This window comes from Anabrus simplex, chromosome 1, assembly GCF_040414725.1.
Source record: "Anabrus simplex isolate iqAnaSimp1 chromosome 1, ASM4041472v1, whole genome shotgun sequence".
NCBI classification, from domain to species: Eukaryota; Metazoa; Arthropoda; class Insecta; order Orthoptera; family Tettigoniidae; genus Anabrus; species Anabrus simplex.
Window position 1 is genome coordinate 685,916,526 of NC_090265.1, and position 20,468 is coordinate 685,936,993.

A 20,468-nucleotide genomic window follows, 5' to 3' on the forward strand; every position below is an offset into this window, starting at 1 on the left:
CTTGGTGTCTAAAGGGGTTGCAAAATCCACGTCTAAGGTCCCACAGAATGGTACATGTCGTGAGTAAAATAGAACCATGGTATGTGTCATGTTGGGGTATTAATCAGAAGTAGCGAAGACTCACGGTGTTCCACAAAAGATGGTACTACTCACAAGTATTGCAATACGTACAAGTAATGCAGACCTATGGTGTGTCTCACACAATGGCCCAACTCAGAGTCAACGCAAACCGAGAAGGTTCCCCACCTAGGTGTACTAAACATGGGCGCCGGTATTCCCGTGGTGTTCCTCACATAGTGGGTACTAATCACAGGCAACGCAGACCCACGGTGCTGCTCATATAGTGGTACAACTCACAGGCTACGCCCAGACCCGCGGTGTTGCACACATGGGTACGACGCACGGGTACTGGAATCCACCAGGCCAGGCTTTAACTGCTACTAATCACAAACCTATTTCGTACCGAATTTAGTGGTACTACTCGCAAGTACAGGCAACCTATGGTGTTCCCCGCGTGATGGTACGATTCAAAATTAGTTTCATGGTTCTAATTCAGTCAGCCCTTGGTCGCCTCTTACGACAGGCAGGGGATACCGCGGGTGTATTCCACATGTGCGTCCCCCACCCGCAGGGGGTAGTGTGTTTGGTCCGCGAGAGGTATTTTATTTCCCTCAAGTCCGCCGGCAAGCCGGTTAGGACCCCCCTATCCGCCACCTGGGGCGCGCCACGTGGGAGTATCACCTCTCCCCCTGCTATGCCTGCGTAGCAGGTTCGGGCCGATGACCTTCGATGTTAGGCCCCTTAAAACAACAAGCATCAGCAAGCGTAGCAGGTTCGTGGCATTGGGAATTGCTAGGCGGGCATTAATTCCATTGTGGAGTTTTATCTCCCGTATGCAGTTATTAGACTGTGCCACATAAGAGGCTTCTGATAAGTTCACCTGCATACACCCCAGCATCAGTGGGTAGGGTCTGACACATCCCACTCTGACGAGTCTAGAGTCAGACCTAAGACGAAATGCTGGTTAATAGAGCAAACGCCTGAAAAGCCATACATCCAATTTTTGATCTGATTTTTGATATGCTCTATTGGTGGAAAAATATCTAATTCCCTTCATGGGAATTTAGTATTACCAATATCTTTCTTTTCGCAAGTTCTCAACGCCTGTACCAATTTTAATGGAACAAACGCTAAATTGTAGCGGACGTCATGAAAACTAACCTCTATAAATTCCAAATTAATCCATCCTATGGTTGCTGAGTTACAATGATTTAAAATCTGACAGAAATTACACACTCACGGTCACATGACCGAGAGAAACTACCCCTCCCAGCGCCAGCTATATATGCCACTGGGTCAAGGCTAACAGGTAGTTGTGTGTTGAGTTGAGTTCAGTTCATTGCAAGCAGTCCAGTCTAGCAGTGCAGTATGTGTATGAGTAAGAGAGAGGGGAGACTGGCCCTCACATAGTATGTTCGTGCAGTCTCGAAGACAGTACTTTTCGTCGTGTTTCGCGGAGACGAAATTACGGGCTAGTAAATCGCCATTGTACTTGAAAAAAAAAAAAGGCGTCGCACCGTAAGTAGTCTATTGTGCCGCGACTACGATATAACTTACAGACATTTCGAAGTATAACACGTACGAAATCAGTGAAGTTCGAAGTTATATATTGGACATTCACAACATGACGTTACCAACAGAAACTGTCGTGTACAGTAACTTTAACTATTCTAGAACTTATTTTCTAACATAGCACATCCTTGGACTATGTCTTTTTATTTATGTGCCATATTAGGACATGACGTGTTACAGTGATAAACTTAGTGAAAGTTAAGAACTTTTTCTGAAATAATATAGTTCTATCAACATTAGAGAATCAGTGTTATCTGTCAGGACAACGATTCAAAGACTGTGGTTAGAGACGGTAATGAGAAATATTACGTGTTTGCACTGTGTTGGACGTTCTCAGTGACAGTTTAAAATAGTGTGTTTTTTTTTGCAACAAGGACTGTGATCACTCACTGGACGTCCTAAAATTAACATAGTATCTGTAAATACTACTTGCATGTTCCGTGTGTTAAGATCATTTCCACGAGCAGCAGAAATCTTCAGAAAATTCTACAAGATCCAACTACCTTCAACATCATTTCATCTATGACGTCAACGTGGTTTCTTCGTGGAACTTCAAGTTTGAGTCATCATCCGCACCCGCGGAATGTTTCAGATTCTCATCAGTATTTGTAAGCCAAGTTTTTTAATAAGTGAGTAGTCACAAACTGACTTTCTTTTTTTTTTTTTCTTTCTTACCAATCGTGAACAGTGGTTTACCCAGTGCTGCGTGACGATACTTCGTAGTTTTCCACCATTACTCAAAATTCATCTTTTAATGATAAATCTATTTTCAAAATCTATTTCACATAAGAAAGACTCTAGGAGTTTCAAGTGTTCTATGTTTCAAGGCTCACAAACTGAGAAACTCTCAACAGAAGTTCAAATTCTTATTTTCAATTATAAGTGTGTTCATGTCATGTCATAATACTTAGAAAGACTTTAGGTGAAAAACTGACACTTTATTTTTCGCAAAAGACTATTGGATCTGTGAGATTTATTTATTTTCACAAATTGCATTCAAGAAGATTTACGTTAACCCTTTTGATTTCAACAAATTATTTACATTCTATATCGACATTGCAGGGTGGTGAATTGATTAACATTATTAATAAATTGTTTGAAAAAGGGTATAACCATCTATTATTCGCCCTGCGAATCTATCCTGATCTGTACCGGCTCCAAAAAACCAACTTCCACTACCTGAGATCCTTCTCATGCCTAACGCCCCGAACTTTTACTGGTACAGTATACAGTGGCAGGGAGGGATTCAGTTAGGTGGAAATGTAGTAAGCAGTCTGGCCTATGCTGACGACTTGGCCTTAATGGCAGATTGTGCTTGAAAAGAGGTGCAATGAGTATGGCAAGAAAATTAGCCTTTCAAAGACTAAATTGATTCCGTAGGCAAAAAAATTCAACAGAATTGAATGTCAGATTGGTGATATAAAGTTGGAAAAGGTAGATTTAGTATTTAGGATGTGTGTTCTCCCAGGATGGTGAGATTGAATCAAGGTGCAGTAAAGCTAATGCAGTTACTCGCAGTTGTGATCAACAGTGTTCTGTAAGAAGGAAGCCAGCTCCCGGAGGAAACTATCTTTCCATTGGTCTGTTTTCAGACCAACTTTGCTTTACGGGAGCAAAAGCTCGGTGGACTCAGGATATATTATTCATAAGTTAGAAGTAAAAGACATGAAAGTAGCGAGAATGATTGCAGGTCCAAACAGGTAGCAACAATGGCAGGAGGGTACTCGGAATGAGGAGATAAAGGCTAAGTTAGGAATGAACTCGATGGATGGAGCTGTATGCATAAATCGGCTTTGGTGGTGGGGTCACATGAGGCAAATGGAGGAGGATAGGTTACCTAGGACAATAATGGACTCTTGTTATGGAGGATATGAGAAGTAGAGGGAGATCAAGACTACGAAGGTTAGACTCAGTTTCTAACGATTTAAAAATAAGAGGTACAGTAGAAGTCCGCTACAAGTATGGCATATAATGAGAATCCTGTTATAACGGCAGTTTTTGTCTGTCCCTTCAAAATTCCTATAATGAACAATGTATTATCCTTCGATTACAGCGAGAGCCCTATCACTGACGCATCCGTTATTACGAGCGATTAAGCGTGCACAATTTTTTCCGTTACCGACATTTATGCACCCAGCGATTATATTGCATGCGATTGATTATCTACGGTATCATTTCCTCACTATGTCAATTAGTGAGCTCTCTCATTGACATTCGAAAGCGATGTTGGAGTCTATTATTAATACCTGTTGACTGCTGTTCCGTAAAGGAAAATGGAAGTGAAAGAGGAGAAAATGTTTTCGTAATAAATGCGTAAATAATGTGTCCGATAGCAGCTATTTACGCTTTAAAATAAAAGCTGATGTAAACGATCACTTAATTTTAGAGTTAAATACTGGAAATAAGTATGGGATACACCTCAAAATATGGCAGAGTAAATCACTGATTTCAGAGGTTAGTTTTACATTTTCTCGCATCTGGTTAAATTTCGTAAAGGCTATTATTACGTAAATTTATAGTGAGAAAGTTATCGTTTCTCTACTGGCACTTGAAATATCTTTTCATGATACCTATAGTACGGTTACATTACACTGTTTGAATGAAAAACTGAAGCGTTTGCCACAAAAGGCGATTGATCATCTTTGGTAAGGTATCGTTTTCTCGCTATGTGTCAACATTTGAAGGCGATGTCGGAGTCTATTAGTAATACTCGTCAACTGCTGTTCCATAAAGAAACTCAGAAATGAAAGAGGAGAACATGTTTTCATAACAAATATGAAAATAATGTGGTTGATAGCAGTTAACTCTTTAGAAATAAAGACTAAGTATACGATCGCTTAATTTGAATACTCTACATTGAAATTAAGCATGAATGCAATACACCTCAAGATATGGCAGAGTGCATCATTGATTTCCGACTTTAGATTATATTTTCTTGCGTCTGGTTAAATTTCTGTAAGGCTATTCTCATCTAAATTTATAGCTAGAAGTTTATCACTTCTCTATTGGCGCTTGATATATGTTTTCATGATACGTATATGGTTAGGTTAAGTGACGCTGTTTGAAGAAGAAAACTGGAACGCTTGCCACAGAGGCCTCTGGAGTGATACTACAATTTTTTCAGAATGAAATTAAACATACACATTCACGCAGTATCGGATTTTGAAAAATAACAAACGAGCAAGCCACAGTGCGGATATAGTCCGCGAAAACACACGTTTTGAATAAACTGATAGCCATTTCATACCGATTTTATTGTGAATGGGGTTTTTCCTGATTTTACGAAAAATCGGATATAACGACAATCCGTTATAGCAAGTAAATTTTTTGCCATTATGAATTCTTGCTATAAAGGACTTCTACTGCATAGAACTAAATGAGGCCACTGCATTAGTTGCAAATAGAGGATTGTGGTGACGTTTAGTAAATTTCAGAGGCTTGCAAAATGAACGCTGAAAGGCATAACGGTGTATAATGATGATGTATGTCGTTGGGTAGACAATAAATGTGTCACCAGAAATCTTTTATATGCAGACATCGTACGACATGGAGTGTTGAATGGGCTTTTTTCCACCCTTCAAAACTCTGACTACCTCTGCCGGGTTTCAACTCAATATCTTCGGATGCAGAGGCTGACACACTACCACTGATCCACAGGGGATAATCAAATCAGGATTGTGAGGAATCAGATTGATTACATTTTGGCATTAAGGCAGTGAGGACTTACCCTGGTGCTGATGTTTCAACGGATCATAATCTACTGGCCGCTAAAATTAAGCTGAAATTAAAGATAATGAAAAAGTTTGTCGGTCCTAAACAGTATGAGAACAGTATTGAAAGACCTCTGTGAACAGCTATCCAACCAGACTGAAATGCTGAAGAACATCGAAACCAGTTGGAGTTGATCCATACAATTGAACTGGATACAGGAAATTGTCATCTGATACAAGACAAGCGAGTTAGAAAAAACACATGGATGATTGACAAAATTCTTGATATGATGGACCAATGGAGGCTGATCAAGAAACAAGAACTAGATAAAGACCTCTAGACCAAAAGCCACCAAATGATTAGAAGGGCAAAAACTGAATGGCTGGGTAATCAGTGTATGAACATAAAATAATGTGAATCTAAGCATGACACTTTTAAGTTACACAAAAAGGAAAAGAAGCTGCAGGGTTACATACTAGGAGGACAAATGGACTCTTATATAACAATCAAGGGAAGATTGTCATTGGACATGAAGAAATCTTGACAGCTGTAAGGTGTATGCGACTGAACTTTTCTATGATAATAGGGGACCATGTCCTTCTGTTTGTGATACAGATGAAGGACCAATAATAACTCACCAGAAAGTATAATGTGCACTCAAGAACTGCAAAAACAGAAAAGCACTTGAACCTGATGGTATTCTGTAGAAATATTAAAAATTCTTCAAGAAGACCAATCAATGGACATACTGATAGAGCAATACACCAATGGATCAATTCCTTCTGACTAGTTGACACAAACTTTCATTCCTATTCCAACGAAAACAATGGCTAAATATCATGAAAATTATAGAATCATAAGCCTAATGAGCCATGTTCTCAAAATCTTCCTGAAAGTAAAACATACAAAAACATACAGCAAATGTGAATCATACATAGGTAGCATCCAGTTTGAGTTCTGTAATGCATTTGGCACCAGAGAGGCATTGCTGGGGATGCAGGTTTTGGTGTAAAGATGCATAGATATGTCTGTGGATCTATACGCTTGTTTTATTGATTACAAAAAAGCTTTCGACCTTGTGAACCGCAAAACACTATTGCATATCCAATATGATACTGGACTGGAGGGTACAGACATTCAAATTCTTGCCAACCTGCATTGAAATTGGACTGCACCGGTTAAGGTTGATTACACCAACAACTGTGCTATGGAATTAAAACAAAGAGTGATGGAAGGCTGTGTTCTATCTCCACTCCTCTTTAGTATTATTCTGAAAGGTTATTTTCTGAAGTACTCGAAGGAAAACAGGAGGGCATAATTTTAATGGGATCACAATAAATAATCTGAGATATGCAGATGATACTGCTCTGCTTGCAACAATGGCTGATGATCTACAAACATTACTATAGTATACTGTGTAGTCAAAACACAGTGCAGCAGCAAGTCTGTGTTTAAACATGAAAAAGACTAAAGTAATGGTAATAAGGAAACATATCAATAGACTAAAGTAATGGTCATAAGACATTCAAAATTTTAACTTGACAGTAGTGGGCACATTACTGGAGCAAGTCCAATTCTCTAAGTACCTTGGCTGCATATTTGATCACAGCTGGAACAATGCTGTTGAAATTAGCTCCCAGACATATTTTTTTTTGCTACTTGCTTTACGTCGCTCTGACACAGATATGTCTTACGGCGACAATGGGATAGGAAAGGCCTAGGAACTGGAAGGAAATGGCCATGGCCTTAATTAAGGTACAGTCCCGGCATTTGCCTGGTGTGAAAATGGGAAACCACGGAAAACCATCTTCAGGGCTGCCGACAGTGGGGATCGAACCCACTATCTCCCGATTACTGGATACTGGCCGCACTTAAGCGACTACAGCAATCGAGCTTGGTAGCTCCCAGACTGAACAGACAAAGATGCCATCAAGAGAATGAGCAAACTCCTATGTGACATGGATTAAGAGATTAATCTCTGTCTCTGTTTACTTCGCTGTTATGTAATCTCTGTCTTACTTTATGGTGTTGAGACATGGACCCTAACAGAGAACACCACCAAAAAACTTTGATCCTTTGTGAGATGTGGTGCTAGCGATGCCTGCTCAGAATATCATGGATTGATAGAATACATAACACTGAAGTACTCCAACACCTGAACAAACATCAAAAAGAAGAAACTTGAGTACTTTGGTCATAACATTCAAATTATTAATACAGACTCCTTCAGCTTATCTATGAAATCTATAAGAATGATATGGCCTCGGTACCCTCACTCTTTTCCGAGTTGCTGAGAACAAAAATCAAATCGCCCTGACAACAGCTGACATCCGATGAGGATATGGCACAAAAAGGAGGAGGAGAAGAAGAAGAAGAGGAAGAAGAAGGAGAAGAAGAAGAAGAAGCAGCCAAATACAGCACATTATCCACTGCATATTCCTGTTTGGACTTGAACCTCTTGCAAGAGTTTTGTTCAATCACTTCCCACCCAGCTGCATCATATTATAACCAGTAGCAACACATGAAGTTGCAGATCAACACTGAAAATGCTGGAAGCTTTAGAATGTCATCTCTGAACCTAAAATAATGCTGCACTTCACCTTTTGTCAAAATCAGACAGCATAGGTTGGTGAATGTTCCTTGCAAATTAAGAGACACTGGATAGAAAGCATGTAAAGATGACAAGAGAGAGAGTGAGTTTCACTGCACACACGCATGCACGTACACATGCACACAGAGGAAAACTAAACTGTTAAACAGTCAACCTGTTTTCATAAGTAGACTTATGAGCCATCCTGCAGCAGAACTTTATTTCTTAATCTGTCGCACTTATTCTACCTGTTTCTTCTATTATTTTCCTTAACACACAAGGCATACTTCACAAAAAGAAATCCAAATTAAACTGATAATAAAATCAAGGAGAAAAAATTCTTACCCATAGAATAAAGATTATCAAACACTTGATGCATTCGTATTAATTCGTAATAGAGCTCATCATAGCTACCAGGAGAAGGCAAGAATGTATCACCATACGTGATGAACAGATTGAAGATATTGACTACCTGGAACAAAAGCAAATCTTTAGTTTAGCTTCACCATGAGAGACTGCAAATAGGATAACAGTACTACCAATGAATTTCAGCTTCTTATTTATAAAGATATTACCATTTTGTATGACTCCTATCATTCTACATTACCACTTCAGAAAGACTGCCTGGTGGCCATGAGTGTTAAAGCGTCAAGACTACATGGTCTGACACCATGGTTAGCAGGTTAAGTCCCATTTGTGCGGGGGGGAAAAAAAAAAGGCACGATCGGCTTGTTGGCCAGCAGGGTAGGAGAGGTGGTGGTGGTATACAATTTCTAATCACTAAATGGGTGTGCCAAAAGCCTGGATTCAATTCCAAACCTCTCCACAGTGTTCAAATACAGTAAGGGCATGTGACGCAGGTGATGGCATTTCGTCTGTTGGAAGGGGACGTTCAGCCCTGAGAGGACATCTTGGTGTTATTCAACAGGAGTAGGCTATGTGCTGACTCCAGGATTCACTCTCTCAAATCATCATCATCATCCCACAACCAGATGCTCAGGTCGCCAATGGGAATTTGACAGAAAGATCTGCACCAGAGCTGAACATGTTCTAGGACACTCCTGGAACTGAATGCCATATGATATAATAAATAATAACTACTTCAAAAAGTCTTTCAGACAATACCACTCTCAAGAGCTGGGAAGTCTTCTCTCCAGTGCTCACACGAATTTCTGGTCGAACCTGATATTATTTCCACTAGAAAGACAAGTTGAAGATGAACTGGGAGATCAGTTTGACTTCAGACGAAATGTAGGAACATGTGAGACAATCCCGACTTCACGTCTGATCTTAGGGGACCAAATTAAGGACGACAAGCCGACATACATGGCTTTCGTAGATCTAGAAAAGGCATTCAATAATGCTGATTGGACCAAGCTCTTTGTAATTCTGAAGATGATTGGTATCAGGTACTGGGAAAGGATTATCTACAATCTGTACAAAAATCAGTCTTAAAAAAAAATTGCTTTACGTCGCACCGACACAGATAGGTCTTATGGTGACGATGGGATAGGAAAAGCCTGGGAGTAGGCCGTGGCCTTAATTAAGGTAAAGTCCCAGCGTTGGTGTGAAAATGGAAAACCACAGAAAACCATCTTCAGGCCTGCTGACAGTGGGGTTCGAACTTACTATCTCCTGGATGCAAGCTCACAGCTGCATGCCCTAACTGCATGGCCAACTTGCCTGGTAACTAAAACCAGTTTACAGTGATAAGAATTAAGGGCCTTGAAAAAGCAGCAGCAATCCAGAAGGGAGTGAGACAAGGCTGCAATTTGTACTTTCTCCTTTTCAATGTTTGTACAGAACAGGAAAACAAAGAGGATAACAATCCTTCAACAACACAAGTCTGTCTATCTAGGTGTTCTGCCTTATGGCAGGTCTTGTCATGGGAGGAACCTCTTCCACTGTTGCCTGTCCTGCGCCAAGTTTTTCATGTCCGAATATTTATTTCCTTGGATATTGTCCAACATTTGATATTTTTTCCTTCCTCTTCCTCGTTTGCCTTTCGCCATTCCTTCTATTCTTTCTTTCAGTAAACAGTCCCTCCTCAAACGATGTCCGATCCAGTTCATTTTTCTCCTTCTAATGGTTTGTAACATACTTCGTTCTTCTCCAACTCTTCGTAATACCTCCTCATTCCTTACCCGGTCTTCCCATTTCACTCGTTCTATTCTCCTCCATACCCACATCTCTAGTGTCTCCAATCTTCTCTCATCTTTCTTTCTCAATGTCCAAGTCTCTGTGCCATACAGCGCTATGCTCCAAATGTAACACTTAGCAAGTCTTTTCCTCAAATCTTTGTTTAGTGGTCCACAAAATAATTTTGATGTTTTCCTAAAGCCTTCTTTTGCTATGGCAATTCTTTTCTTAATTTCTGTTGTGCAATACATATCATCTCTGATCATACTTCCCAAATACTTGAAGTTACTGACTTGCTCTATTTCTTCTCCTCCTATACTAATATGACAACTTCTACCATTTCCTCCAATTATCATACTTTTAGTCTTCTTCTTATTAATTCTCATTCCATATTCTTCTAGTTTCATGTTGAGTTTATCTAACATTTGTATCATTTCACGTTCGCTTTCTCCCATCACAACCATATCATCTGCAAATCTTATACATTCTACTCTCCTACCTCCAACACAAACTCCACTATTTCCATTAAAACTTTCATTGATTATTTCTTCGAGATAGATGTTGATCAGTGTCGGTGATAAAGAGCAACCCTGTCTTACACCTCTTCCTAATTCAATTTCTTCACTCAACTCATCTCCTATTCTCACTCTGGCTCTCTGGTTTATATACAAATTCTTTATTAGCCTTCTATCATCAATTTGTCCCATCTGACACAGTCAAAAGCCTTCTCAAGGTCAATAAATACAGCATAAACCTTCCTGTTTTTCTCTATGTACCTCTCTCCTATCACCCTCAGAAGTCCAATGGCGTCTCTTTTTCCAACTCCTCTCCTGAAACCAAACTGTTCTTCACCTATAAAGTTATTCAGCTTTCCATATATCCTTCTGTTGAGCGTCCGCAGTAAGACTTTGGCTGCATGTGAAATCAGACTCAATGTCCTATGTTCTTCACATTTTTTGCTGTTCTTTTTCTTTTCCATAGGGATTAAGATGATTTCACTAAAGTCCTTTGGCCATTTTCCTGTCATGTATATTTGATTACATAATCCAATCAACTCCTTTCTTCCTTCATTATTTAACGCTTTTAACAGTTCAACAGGAATCTCATCTATTCCCACTGCTTTTCTATTTTTCATCTCGTTCAGTGATGCTTCGATCTCTCTTCTCAGTATGGTTTTCCCTTTATCATCCTCTTTAACCATATCTTCCTCCTCTAATTCAAGTTCTTCTTCATTTGGTCGATTGTCCCGATCATATAGCCATTCTATGTATTCTTCCCATCTTTTCATTATTTCTTGGGGTTCATGTATCATTGTGCCATCTCCAGCCTGTATTTCCTTATTGCCGTTGTTCCTTCTCTTTTCTCTGAATATTATATTTGTTGCTTCTTTGTACATCAAGTCATATTTCCCTTCTTTCTCCATTTGCTCTATCACACTTTTCTGTCAACCATTTCTTCTTTGCCTTTTCTACAACACAAGTAATGGAGATAAAATTCATGATGTGTACAATTAAATAAAAAAATTAAGACAAATTAAGCAAGGACAAGTAAGGAAGGATGTTATGGTAAGACAGCAGATCTAGAATTCAATCATTCAAAAGGAGGATGGAGACAACAAAGACAACCCAACTAAACCTGGATCAACATGTGGATGGAAATTGTCAAGAACAAAAACCAATGTCCTATTAGATGGACATTGCAGCAAGGGAAGGACACTGGATGAGGTCATGAACAACAGGACATACCTCACTATAACGGAATGGGAGGGACTCACTGTTAGTATTTAGGAAAATGCTATAAGGATGATGATGATGATGATAATATCAAAAGGGATCTAATGCTTTACAACCAAGACATTTACTTGTATCAGAATTCCTGTCTCCTGCCAGTGCTCTTGCAAAGTATGATCCAAATTAACCTTTATCAATTGAGGCAGAATAGAGGCTACTTGACTGTTCTTGTTATCTCTACCTGTTCTGGTTCATCTATCACTCATTTTAGCAATAACTAGGAACATGTAAAATTGCTGTGAGAAGTTGAGAGTTATAAACAAGCTATGTTTGATTTTGTCAAAATTTCAGGAGTCCTACAGTTGCCTGCTGACAATGTTATCTCCGATATGTGTAATGAAGCATTTTCTCTAATATATTTATGAGGATTGAACAGTACTATTGTCCCTGACAAACTGAACATTGACTATATTCAACATAATCATTGAGCACATTCCTTCTACTTTAACTAGAAAGAATTATTTTAAAAACTTAGAAACTGGATGTACAATTTAAACTGCTGGAATAAGTTTTCGTCAGCTTTAGAAGTAAACTCACAGGGAGTTAAACTAACGAAGTCCAGTTATATTGCATTATCAGTTCAAAACAGTCTTGTGAATTACGTTAAAGAAAACAAGGTTCTTATGCAGTGACGCATGTCCTATATGAAGGATAATGGCATGAGAATATTTTTAGCTTCTTTAATTCATTGCAATCACGAAAATTAAATAACTGATGTGTAATTCTGGCCAATGAATATGCGTTCACATTTCAAAGAAAAAAAATCAGTAAAATTTCTTTATATATATCATATTAAAAAAGAGCTGCCTCTGTGGATCAGCGGTAGAGTGTCGGCCTCCGGATCCCAAGATAGCGGGTTCAAACCCGGCAGAGGTAGTCGGATTTTTGAAGGGCGGAAAAATGTCCATTCGACACTCCATGTCGTACGATGTCGGCATGTAAAAGATCTCTGGTGACACATTTGGTGTTTACCCGACAAAATTCATTAAATCTCAGCCATAGACGCCCAAGAGAGTTTCGGTTTACTTGGTCTGCCATCTAGTGGGGGCCTAGAGTAAAACGGAACGTCGAAATTGACGAGCAGACAGCCAGATGGCGTCAAATTGAAATGTCTGCACACGGCAGCTGAGGCCATACGATTATTATTATTATTATTATATTAAAAAAGAGCTATAGTTAAAATAATGCCAGCCAAGGGCTGGATTCAAAATTTTGATGTTTAGAAATCGAGACTGAAGTATAGAACCATGTTTCATAACTGTAAAAAAGCCATCCAGAAAATATTATGGACTATGGTTAGAGAAAGGCAAATTAGCTCTTGAAGAGATGACACTCACTTTTGTTCAGTTGTCAACATTCAGGATACCCATCTTGCTGACACTTTATGAAGTTCCAAATAACGACTGGTTAGGGTTCCAGTGGCAGCACTTTGAAAAGCCTGTTCAAGATTCCATATCACAATTTTCCTCTTCTTTTTCCTTCAATGGAAAAGAAAAGAGGAAGCCTACAAATTAACTGACAATCTTCTTTGATCAAATCACATACATGACCATATCTTACTTCTAAAACAAGGAAAATTCAAGTCATTACCGCATTAAAGGGAAAAATATAGTAACTCAGGTTGTTATAGAAACTTGTTTCAAGGTCTATTCTGCTAGGGACAATAAATACTGTTCAGTCGTCATTATACGTGCACAGTCTAAGGAAATGTACCTGCAATGCTAAGTGGAAAATATTCATCTTCTTTGCTAAGTGATTTTCATTGGCAAGCAAAAATTTGAGCAACGTTATAAGAGCAGTCCACAACTCTTTCCACTGATAGTTAAGGCGAACACGACAACGTTTTTGGTAGCACAATACCCTGTGGATAACACCTACACAGTGTAAGTACAACTCCATTGGAAGTTTCTTCATCATGTGACTCATGATAAACTCCACCAGCAAATCTGAAATTGGAAGAAGAGCAGCATTATCAATCTGCAAATTTTTTGGTGAGGGGTGAGAAAGAAAGAAAGAGAGAGAGAAAGAAAGAAAGAACCATTGACGCAAGTGCGATAACAGGCATAACTTGAAAACAATATCTCTCACCCATGGGTAACGCAGATATCGAGCTTGAATAATAATAATAATAATAATAATGATAATAATTATTATTGTATATATAGCTGTGAAGAGTACATCCATTTAGTATTATTATCTACGTAGTCGAATGATCGTATTGTGTGTGAGGTTATGTCATAAAACGTGTTGTACATAGACATTGATATCAGTTCCGTTAATGTAAATACCTGTGAATTAATATTATAATTTATTCTTACCTGTATATATAAACTGTAATCCATAATTGTGAAACACTAACTTCCAGAATGGTATAGGCACGAGAACGACTGAGAATATTCTATACATTATAATCTGTGTATTATGCACTCTCGAGTTTCCAAGAAGATATATTTTTGTAAGGTAACTTTCTAGACGCCTAGGGAGGCACATATATAAGGAGACGATCTTGACGGTGAAGTTAGTCACTGACAGAGAGTTGTTGAAAGTTAGTTGCTGTTTAGTAGAGCTATGGTGTAAAAAGTATATATCCCGGGCTGACATGCAATATTTGCAGTCTCCACATTGAAATACGCAGTCATCGTTTTTCAACTGTATTTCGAAGTTGTTGGTTGTAACCTCCATATTGAAGTGTTGGCAGTTGTTTTTAATAATCGCGGGTTTGTTGATATTCTCGAAGTGAAGTGTTTTGATACCGTGATTAAGGTTATGTGTGTGTTCATTTGTGAATATATTTGAATAAAATTAATTGTAGCAACAGACAGCATCTCGTGTGCATCACCACTCTCGACTAGGTAGCAAAGTTTTCACAATACAGAGAAACCTGTCTTCAGCAATCACAAGCATCTGAAGGTGGCTGCTGTATTAAGGTTACGATATATTAGAATAGGAGAATAAATCCTATATTTTTACTGTATACTGATAATTGCATGAAACTAATATATGCTTTGCTAACACATTTAATAAATGTGCTGTAGTACTTCTGTACAGTGCACCTATAACATGTGAGTATATGTACGAGTACATACTGTACTTAGCCACATTATCTTCAAGTTACAAGTACAATTTCTATGCTCTCTTCATAAAAAATAAAATTTAAAGACCTCTACACTTATACATTTTCTCTGTTACAAAGAAAACCACAGAGTCATGGATATGTTTTTGGGCTTAGAAGATGAGAGAGCGAGTACAGATTCTTTGATTATTCCCATCTTAGTAGCCTCTTACAACACAAGTCACTCCACCCATAGGGGAGATAGAGAGATCTGATAAATTGAAAGAAAAATGAGTGTATCTACAAAAAAAAAAAAAATGGTAAGGCCCACGGACTGTGAGGAAATGAAAGACATTCTAGACCTTGTAAATATAATAATAATAATAATAATAATAATAATAATAATAATAATAATCCATGAATGCCCTCGGGGGAACCTGTTAACCTCTAGAAGGTACATCCCCAGGTGGCAGATAGGGGGCTACAGCAATATGGACTGATGAAAATGAACCTGCGGACCAACAGGCAGTCCAACTCCTGGGGGCTTTACAATACTGGGACACCCTCTCTCCAGGGGCCTGTGATGTGTGAAGACCCCGACATCAACAGCAGAGAAGATAGACTTTGGTATAATGCCTGTACTTACAATCTATGTTTCATGTCCGTAGTGATACTTGGTATTCATTATTACAAAGAATGGGTATCTTCCACCTAATCAATACATAATTTTTTAAAACCGGTTTCGACCTTCACAGAGGTCATTCTCAGCTGGTCATAAGATCTAAACTTAACATACAATTTAAAAACATTACTAAATCTAATGAAGAATGTCATATGAGATGAGTGATGAAATTAAAATATACAATGATATTAAGCATCGTCTGGTTTTAAAAAACAAGCGTTGATGTTTATGTGACATGTATATGCTACTTAAAATTCTGAGTAACACGTAATTTGTTAAAATACAATTTCTATAACTTAAAATCTTCATAGCATTCTTGAGGTACACTTTGGAGTTTAATTAATGTTGGTAAAGCGTTGCATATTTTCACAGGTATGTTTGTACCAAGCATTCTAGAATATACAATAATGTGAATTGTTCGTCTTGTACATTCATACAGTTGAGATGTTGAATGATTTACATCGAAATATTGTAGTGTGTTATTAGTTTCTTTAATGCTAATCTCGTTATATGATATTAAATAGGTGTACATGCTCCCTCTTTGTAGTTGTGTTGTTGGACATACTAGTAATCTGCGAGAACAGAAAAGAAACGAAGTATAAGAATTTTGCCAATAGAATGTCTACTGAACGTGTGGTCTGATGAGTGCTTACTTACATAATACTGTTGACTAGTCGATGTGTACTGTTAAGGAGCACGTCGTGCATTGCTCCGTGTATGTCTAGGGCGGGTACTTGTGGTTACAGAGAGGGGAAGTGGAGGGGCAAGAGGGGCAATGATTGGGGAAGGGGAGGTAGAGCGGGGTGTGTCTTCTGGAGGTTCCTTGACATGTATTGGATTCTGTTTCTTAACTATTTTTAAGTAGGTGTTTTTTAAAAACGGGATAACTGTATTGAAGAGGATATTAACTCTATCTGTAATTTCATCTTAATAGTAGTTAGCATATTGATCCATACTAATGTAAAATTCTTCTGTTATATTGAGTAGAGAGCCCTTGGGGATCATACTTAAAATCTGCATGTCGTTTTCAATATTTGTAAAATTGTGCTTATAATCCTCGTTATGTTGAGCTATAGACGAAAAGTGATTATGTTTTAAGGCGTTAATATGTTCATTGTAGAGGATAAAGAAATTTCTTCCAGACGTCTGATATGGCTAGCCTCACAATTGTCGCATTTCATTTGATACACTTCTGAACAACTGTATCTATTATTATCATTAATGGATTTGGCATTGTTAGAGTTCGTGGTTTATAGCATCTAAACTTCTCAAATTTAGTGTTTTGTAGCAAATTGGTTAAAAATAGGCATAATTTGCTAAACTGCACACACAACAGTTGGGAGTAAAATCATACTGTTTAATCACACATCGCTCGTCATGCAGTTTTGAATTCACTATGGAAAATAAGACAAACATCAACATAAGACTGCAAGAAGTATTAACGCATACACAGTAATATGCTTATTTTCAAATTTACAAACACAATTTCAAAGTGAAAAATACTATTCTGAACGTATTTATTTATCACAGTACAACACACCCACGAGGAAGAGGAATTCCAATGATGATTAAAGTACAATATGCCAATTGCTTAAAAGGTGTCCTCCTTCATTTGAGACCGCTTATCAGTTACAATTATGTTGTAGTTGCTAAGAACAACTCTACATCGACACTGTTCGTAGAGGCCCAAATGGACAGAAGTGCTGCCAAGGCAAAGGAAGGACTGCAAAACATTTTTTTTTTCTTCTTCAAGTCTTTGATTGCAGAGTCAGCACATCGATATAGTCCATCTGTATCATTTACATAAAAATGTCCCGATTTGTGACTTTCGGCATGCTGTTTGATCGTCACTTCGCTTCTACCCATGGCTACCAGACAATAAAATAAATCGCTACCGTACTTTTAAACGGAACTACTACTCAACACCAATGTCAAGAATAACCGACTATGATCAAGGGTCAACACACAAAGAGAATGAACGTGGTGCTTGAAAGTGTATTTGCTGTTTGATTGATTGTTCCTTGCAGTGCTCTTTAGCCAGTGAAAGAAATTCCACACATTGAATGATTTAACCCTTTGGCCTACCATTACTTGTGAAAGGAAATATTCCCTTACATACCAGTTATTTTTTCGTCACTTTAACATAAATTTGATTAATCACATAGGCTACATAAGAATACACAAAGCAAAGTGAGCTATTAGCTCGTCTATAGTAACAGGAAACCAATGTTTTTGTTTATAAGTATTACTGGTTTCAAGGGAAGCAGATAAATTAGCAAGAAATGTAGAGGCATAGGCATTGGTTTCCTTAGTAACGTGATCCCAGAACTGTGGGGTCAGAAATTCATTCCCTACGTCCATTTTTTCGGATTATTGCCCAACCCCCTCCCCACTACAGAGTGAATTTCAAAAACTGGTTTACATGTTACAGAAAGAGGCTTATTGTCAACACGATCATAATTCCAAGTATCATTTTACTATACTTCTCACCGGGCGAGTTGGCCGTGCGGTTAGGAGTGCGCAACTGTGAGCTCGCATTCGGGAGATAGTGGGTTCGAACCCCACTGTCGGTAGCCCTGAAGATGGTTTTCCACGGTTTCCCATTTTCACACTAGGCAAGTGCTGGGACTGTAGCTTAATTAAGGCCACGGCCACTTCCTTCCTATTCCTAGACTTTTCCCTGTCCCATCGTCGTCGGAAGACCTATCTGTGTCGGTGCGACGTAAAAAAAAAAACTAGACTTCTCACTCGTTCTTGTTGCATTCTGGTTTGGTCACGTAGTTTCAATTGGCACTATCATCTCAGAACTGAAATCGGAATCACTTTCATCACTGTCAGTTGAAGAAGTATTTTCACTCTCCAGAGAATCATTTCCACTTTCAACATCACTATTTTCAAACCAGTTACGAATAAACTCATCCATGCTGCGCTTGGATGCCACCATGATTGTTTACAACGGACGGCAAAATGAGGTGCTTTTTATTTTCCGTATTTCAGCTCAGAGTTACTATTTACACAGAGAAAATAGCTTCAGGTATTATCTGACATCAATCGGGTAGGCTGAAAACAAAGAGAATAAATCTCTCCGACCAGCTAATTGTGATAATGAACTTATAAATGTTCCGTGCAGCAGGACGGAAGTGTCCGTCAAAGCACATTACCCAACGAGCTAGAATAACATAGAGAGGCGGAAGCGCTGCCTGGGTGAAGCTAATAGAACGAACGTCCGCCATGTTTCCTGTGGTCACACAAGCAAGGGAGCATGGCTCTTGAATGGGGAAAAGTGTAGAAAATACGCATTTTACAATCACTTGTACTGAATTAAAGACTGTTAGCCGAAAGCTTTAAAGCATTAAAAATCATAGACTTCGAATACCGCCACTTTATCACACTGTGGCACGAGGCCAACATCACGATCAGTTGATCGTAGGGTAGTTCGAAATTGTTTCACTCTGATATACGAATAGGCCTCGAAATCAGAACAAGAGCGTTACCCTGCTTGGTTGTTGTGGTTAAGCGTAAATTACAATAAAAACCGTGGACATAAACATTAATGACAGAAATCCTTAAAATGAAAGGGACCTACAATAGTTTACAACCTCATTCTGATCATATTTTAATAGGTTTTGCTTCGCCATGGGTACTGTCTTTAATGAATTTATTTATCTGTTTACCCTCCAGGGTTGGTTTTTCCCTCGGACTCAGCGAGGGATCCCACTTCTATAAAGCCCTGGAGCGTGGGACTTTGGGCCGGGGGATACAACTTGGGGTACGACCACTACCTCGTCCAGCCGGCCGCACCTGCTATGCTGAACAGGGGCCTTGTGGGGGGGATGGGAAGTTTGGAAGGGACAGACAATGAAGAGGCAAGGAAACGGCCGTGGCCTTAAGTTACGTAACATTCCGGCATTTGCCTGGTGGAGAAGTGATAAACCACGGAAAACCATTTCGAGGACGGCTGAGGCGGGAGTCGATCCCACCTCCACTCAATTGACCTCCCGAAGTTGAGTGGAGCCCGTTCCAGCCTTCGTACCACTTTTCAGATTTCGTGGCAGAGCTGGAAATCGAACCCAGGCCTCCGGGGGTGGCAGCTATACTCACGCTAATCACTACACCACAGAGGCGGTCCATGAGTACTGTACCACTATAATTGTTTTATGTAATTATTTATTACAATATAGGGGGCATATAATTTTTTCCGATTACCATATCATACTGGGATTACTAGCTTAAAGCTAACCTTGAAAATTGTCCATTATGAAGTGTAGCCTAGTTTTAAATACTAATGCAACTGACATCTACAATAAAGGCTGCATAAATTTCACAAATAGCAGTAAAATACTGTATTTACCATGCTTGGTGTACATTTGACCGAAATAGGTGACTTTTCGTGGTTACGTTTCCTTGGTGGTAGGTGCTCCATTTTCTTTGTATGTAAATGTCAAGGAAAATTGTATAGGGTTAGAACGGCATTTGCCAGTAACTGCCGTTGGTAATTTGTTTCATACATGTACTTATCTTCGAAATGTACAGAGCATTAGCGACTGTATTATTTTGTTGGAATACCGTTTAGGCCTTTATCTTTTCGTCCTCACAACCCATTGTTCCGTTAATCCCTTGTTCTTTAAAGGAAATCTGAAATATAAACTGATAAATAATTACCGTGGCTATCAGTACTTCCGGCGTGTAAGCAATAAAACAGATTTAATTACAAACAGAAAGTACAAAAAGTGTTCTCGGCTATCATTCAGTGATACTTATTTAAAATGCGATATATCCTTGGTTTTATTACTCCGATTAGTACAACCGTACACTGAGCATACGGCTGGCATTCTTGAAAGCGAGAATTTATCTTTTCACTTCTTCAAAACT

The 20,468-nt window shown here is 38.8% G+C and overlaps 1 protein-coding gene across 2 annotated transcripts in view; it reads right to left on the minus strand.

Moving 5' to 3' along the window:
* LOC136857320 (armadillo-like helical domain-containing protein 3) overlaps nt 1–20,468 on the minus strand; it is a 302,306-nt gene that overhangs the window by 106,280 nt on the left and 175,558 nt on the right. The window contains exons 11-12 of one of the 2 annotated variants that reach the window (XM_067135905.2): nt 13,576–13,808; nt 8,279–8,405 (exon numbers count right to left, since the gene is read on the minus strand). The exons of the other annotated variant lie outside the window; for it this stretch is intronic. Coding sequence (XP_066992006.1) covers nt 8,279–8,405; nt 13,576–13,808 — 360 coding nt within the window. The remainder of the gene's footprint in view (nt 1–8,278; nt 8,406–13,575; nt 13,809–20,468) is intronic. 2 annotated transcript variants of the gene reach the window in all.